This window comes from Otolemur garnettii, unplaced genomic scaffold, assembly GCF_000181295.1.
Source record: "Otolemur garnettii isolate 467f Iridium unplaced genomic scaffold, OtoGar3 scaffold00100, whole genome shotgun sequence".
Lineage (NCBI taxonomy): Eukaryota > Metazoa > Chordata > Mammalia > Primates > Galagidae > Otolemur > Otolemur garnettii.
The window spans coordinates 5,421,325-5,426,839 of record NW_003852495.1 but is presented as its reverse complement, the minus strand read 5'-3'; the positions used below and the strand labels follow the sequence as shown (position 1 = coordinate 5,426,839).

Below are 5,515 nucleotides of genomic sequence, written 5' to 3'. Positions count from 1 at the left end.
CGGGCAGGCTGGGAACGAGGCAGAGAAGTTTGGCCAGGGGATCCACCATGCTGCCGGGCAAGTGGGGAAAGAGGCAGAAAAGTTTGGTCAGGGGCTCCACCATGCTGCCGGCCAAGTGGGGAAGGAGGTAGAGAAGTTTGGTCAGGGGATCCACCATGCTGCTGGTCAGGCTGGGAAAGAGGGAGAGAAAGTGGTCCAAGGGGTCCATCATGGAGTTAACCAGGTTGGAAAGGAGGTGGAGCAGTTGGGCCCTGGTGTCCACTATGCTGCAGGGCAGGCTGGGAATGAGGGAGAGAAAGTAGTCCATGGTGCCCAGCCCGGGGTCAACCAGGCTGGGAAGGAGGTGGAGCACTTTGGCCAGGGAGTTCACCATACCGTTGAACAGGCTGGAAAGGAAGCAGACAAAGTGGTCCAAGGGGCCTACGGTGGGGTCAACCAGGCCGGAAAGGAGGCAGAGAAACTTGGCCAAGGTATCCACCATGCTGCTGGCCAGGCCGGAAAGGAAGCGGAGAAACTTGGCCAAGGTGTCCACCATGCTGCTGGCCAGGCCGGGAAGGAGGTGGACAGGTTGCAGCAGGATGTTCATAATGGGGTCAACCAAGCCGGCAAGGAGGCCAACAAGCTGCTGAATGTAGGTGAACAGAGGTGGTGGGGAAACTGGGATCAGGGGATTGTGGGGGGAGAGGTTAAACCTTGGGCCATTCCGGGAGTCCATGTAGCTTCATTCGATGAAAGAAGCTGGACAGCTCTGGAACTACGTCCCTCTCCATCTCCCTGACAAAGTAGCTCGTGGTCAGCTGGTCAGATGGATTAAGCCATCTTATCTGCAAAGCCCCTTTCAGATAGTGTGGAAGGGACCCTGTCCCACCTTCAGGGAGCTGCCCTCCTGGTTAAGGGGAACTCAAGTGAGGAACAAGAAGCCTCTCCTGGGGAAACAAGAAACAGTTGCTGAGATCAACATCTATTCCAGGGCGAATGGCATGAGTGTTGAGAAAACCCGGAGTATAAGCGTGAGGAATGGCTTTTGGTGATGAGCCAGGTCCTGTTTAATCTTCATAACACCCTCTGAGGTAGTCAGGATGCAGACGCTGACGCCCTGATTCTCAGATAAGGACATCGGGGCTCAGAGAGACTTGGCAAGTTCACACGGCTAGTACCTAGCACTGGCGAATTCAGAGTTCTTTCTCTTCCTCTACACTGCTCAGTCGGGCAGGGGCATGCTGGAGGATTTCTCTGACCCATTTATATAGAGGGAGCAGATCCTGGAGGTCAGGCAAGCAGCACCATTCACAATGGAATAGGCACTGGGGCGGGGGCGGGGGGGATCTTGGGGAACAGCAGGAGGCCAACTCGTGTGTGCTTCAGTTCCCTGTTCTCCAATTTCCACGAGGAGTAGTTGGGATCAGCAAGGTGCGACACCATCTTGAAGACTGGCCCAGGCCTCAAAGCCCAGAGCCACATCTACTGCCAGGCAGAAAGGCAGGGACAGGTGGGCGGGGAGGAAGGGACAGTGTAGGAAGAGCACACAGCAGAGAACGGGGCTCTGTGTTGAGCTGGCATAGCTGGTGAGGCGTATCTGGGTGTCTGGGTATAGGATTAAGGACAGGAAACAGCTGAGTTGGGGACATGGCTAAATTGGGTAGATGTGAGGTCAGGGCCAAGGCTAGATGGTGGTCCTGGTATTAGCGTGGGTCCTCTACACTCCCTGTTCAGTCTGTGCAGTCAGACCCCATTCACATTGACTGACAGCACTTCCTTAACTAAGATTAGTGTGAGTTTGGAAAAGAGCAGTGAGTGAGAGGCGGACACTCTTCCTGGCTTTCTTCCCATCTCTCACAGAATTCCCACCGCAATGTGGGCTTTGGGTCTTTTTTCTGGACAGTGACAAGGCAGTGGGGTTAAACTTGTCCCTCCTGTCTTAGCTCCAGTCTCCCTAGAGGGGAGCAGGTCGCTGGGGTAAAGGGAGTGGGGCAGACCCTTGAGGGGTTGTAATGACGCCCTGGGCTTTGTCCACAGGGCAGTCATCAAGGCGGATCTACCGGCTATCACGGAGGGGCCGCAACCACCACATTGACATCTGGAGTGAGTCCTTGGAACACAGCATGAACTCGGAGGGGGAGGGAGTGGAGGTTCCAGGAGGGTGGTGGGACAGACACTGGGGACTGACCTTCTTGTCCTTGCATTCCAGGCCTCGGTCAACAAGCCCTTCATCAACTTTCCAGCTCTGTGGAGGGTGAGTGCCCACGTGGCATCTTCTTCCTACCCTCTTTTTATTTTTTAGATGAATCTCACTCTGTGGCTCTGGGTAGAGTGCTGTGGCATTGTACCTCACAGCAACCTCAAACTCTTGGGCTTCAATGATCCTCTTGCTTCTCAGCCTCCCAAATAGCTGGGCCTACAGGCATGCACCACCACACCTGGCCAGTTTTTCTGTTTTTAGTAGAGATCTTGCTCTTGCTCAGGCTGGTCTCGAACCCCTGAGTTTAAGCAATCTACCTGCCTTGGCCTCCCAGAGTGCTGGGATTATAGGCATGAGCCCTGGCACCCAGCCCCTGCTCTCTGTCTTGAGAGATGCTCTTACACACTGGGTCCTGTGCTTGCTCTCAGACAACTCCCCTGTGGGCAGACCCTTTGCCTCTGCAGAGGCCTCCACCCATTTCCCAGCCCTGGTCTCCCCTCCTTTTCCTCCCTTCACCTTTCCCTTTGCAGACTGTTGTCATCTTTGGGGTGCTTTTCCTTCCCACTGAGGCAAACACAGGCTGGCAGAAGAGAGCTCCAGGGCCCTGGTGTATCTGGGAGCTGGGGAGGGCGGGGGCCGCTGAAACTACCCCTCCACGTGCCATCGTGTCTCTTTGTCATTGTGCCTGCCATCCCCATTTGCTGGCTGGCTTTCCTCTCCTCGCACCCTGCCCCCTGCCGTGAACACTTCTGCTACCCTGACCCTGCTGCTTGCACCAGTATGTGGGGTGCAGGGACTTGTGGCTTTGTCCTTTCCCTGGTTGAGAACCCCTCCCAACCCCCACCATGTGTCGAGGCTCCTGTGGAATCCTGCTCCTCACTCCAGGCCCAAAGTGAAGTTCTGGCTTTCTTTGTGCATTTACTACCTCCACGGCCTGCTACCTGGGCAGAGACTGAGGGGGTGTGACAGGCAAAAGCACACCCTACGTGTCTCTGCCTATAGGAGTGGCCAGGGATCCTCTGAGGTGGAAGGCCTGGCTTTCTACTCTGCTAAATCTGGATGCCACCTTCCTTAAAACACTGCCCAGAACATAAGCAATTCCTGGGCCAGAGTCGTCACTGAACCTCTTACTTCTTGGGAGAAGGAGGGGCTGAGACCTCTGCCCTGCTCCTGACTTTGTACCCTGTATTCACTTTCTTTTTCCTTCTCTCTTCCAGAGCGTCACCGACATCATGCCTTAAACTGATGCCCTGGCCTTGCTGGGCAGACTGCTGTTCCTGTTGTAATATCCGCTGAAATGAACTGGAAGAGCTGGGGGTGGGGGCATGGGTTTCTGGAGTCCCTGAGATTTGTGAATAAATGTGATACACTGTTCTCTCTCGTTGTGATCCACTGTGCTCCCTAAGGAGGGTAGGGTGGCAGGGCAGGGGGGACAGAGGCTTGTCTTTTCTTGTTACTTTGCAGAAGGAGTTGTGGGGAGGTCTGTAGCGCATGATGAGTTGAGCTGGAGATTTCAGGCTGATCAGCTCTAAGAGGAAAGTTAACAGGGACAAGCCATGCTTTGCTGCTGTGCAAAGTTTGTGCTCGGCCCCTGTGCAGCTAAGTCTTCCAAAGGCCAGTGGTGAGCACGGAAGCAACAGGGAGAGAATGGCTGAAGTCCAGGGCAGCATCCTCATTCAGAGCAGGAGGTGCCAGAGGAATAACAATAGTTACTTGTATTCATTGTGCAATTGAAACATGCCAGGCTCCCTGTCAGGCGCTTTTCAGGCATGACATCACCGAATCTTCAACCACCCAGTTAGGTAAAAGGTACTATTATTGCCTCATTTTATAGAGAAGCATGTGCAGGCTTGCCCAGGTTAGGAAACATGACCAAGTTTACATAGTTAAGAGGAGGGAGAGAGACAGCTTAAGAGCCACAGAGGGTACTCCAGGAATACAGAGAGAGGTCTCTTCCTGTTTGGCACCGGAAGGTCAGAGGAATCAGTGAATGAGGAGAGAGGAAAAGAGACAGGCACGGGTGGTCCTCTCAGGGGACAGAAGGGGCAGGACGGAAGGCTCAGGTGGAAGACAAGTGAGGATGGATGGAGACACAGAAGGCTCAGTTTTCTTTTCTTTTTTTTGAGACAGAGTTTTACTTTGTTGCCCTCGGCAGAGTGCTGTGATGTCACAGCTCACAGCAGCCTCCAACTCTTGGGCTTAGGCAATTCTCTTGCCTCAGCCTCCTGAGTAACTGGGACTACAGGTGTTCGCCACAACGCCCGGCTATTTTTTGTTGCAGTTTGGCTGGGGCTGGGTTCGAACCTGCCACCCTCGGTATATGGGGCTGGCGCCTTACCCACTGAGCCACAGGCACCACTCAGAAGGCCCAGTTTTCAGATGCAGACTGTCCCAAGTGCATAGGAACAGTGATGACGCTGGCAAATGCTTGTGCACTTAGCACTTGCTAGATTTCAGGTACTGGGTGAAGACCTGTTCATATTCTGTAACCATTTAAGTCTCCCACAACTAAAAGGAGTCTTATTAACCCCATTGTATGGATGAGGAAACTGAGGCTCAGTGGGGCAGGGGCACTTGCAGGGTAACCCACGAGAAAGCAGCAGGCCGGGATCTGGTTCAGATCCCACAAAGTCCCTATAGCACTCCTACTCGCTGGCCTGGGAGGAGGAGACCCCAATTGTTCCCCAATTTCACTGGGGAACAGGGGCCTGAAGGCAGTTTACTTGCCCTCCAGGAGCCACAGTTTCCTCCGCTAAGTGGGTGGGTATCAGAAGGGGAGGACTACAATCACGGCTTCCAGCTCCAAAATTCCATCAGTCAAAGACAGTGTTCTTACCCTTGGGGAATTTACAGCCTTCCGAAAGAGACATAAACAGACTATAAAGAGAGATACAGAGAGCTAAAGGAAACGCCCACCAGGGGAAGGACCTGCGATAGAGGTGATGTTCCCACATGTTACCCTCGCTGCATTTTTCCTTATTTGGTGGAAGACCGTCATGTTGTTACATATATTTCCTCCCTCTCCCTGCAATATTTTATTTTGAAAATATCAAACATACTGAAAGATGAGAGAATTTTCCAATGAAGACCTGCATTTTTACCACTTAGACTCTATTATTAACATTTTACTAGGTGTGCTCATCACACATCTACCCAGCCAGCCACAGATCAACACACTCCTGATGCATTTCTTTCTTTCTTTCTTTTTTTTTTTTTTTTTAAGGCAGAGCCTCAAACTTTCACCCTGGGTAGAGTGCCGTGTCATCGCAGCTCACAGCAACCTCCAACTCCTGGGCTTAAGCGAGTCTCTTGCCTCCACCTCCCAAGTAGCTGGGA

The 5,515-nt window shown here is 53.0% G+C and overlaps 1 protein-coding gene across 1 annotated transcript in view; it reads left to right on the top strand.

The window, feature by feature from the left end:
* Positions 1–3,505, top strand: part of SBSN (suprabasin) — a 4,745-nt gene extending 1,240 nt beyond the window's left edge. The window contains exons 2-5 of the mRNA XM_023516934.1: positions 386–631; positions 2,017–2,082; positions 2,189–2,233; positions 3,397–3,505. Coding sequence (XP_023372702.1) covers positions 386–631; positions 2,017–2,082; positions 2,189–2,233; positions 3,397–3,420 — 381 coding nt within the window. The 3' untranslated portion in view covers positions 3,421–3,505. The remainder of the gene's footprint in view (positions 1–385; positions 632–2,016; positions 2,083–2,188; positions 2,234–3,396) is intronic.
* Positions 3,506–5,515: the final 2,010 nt, after the last annotated feature.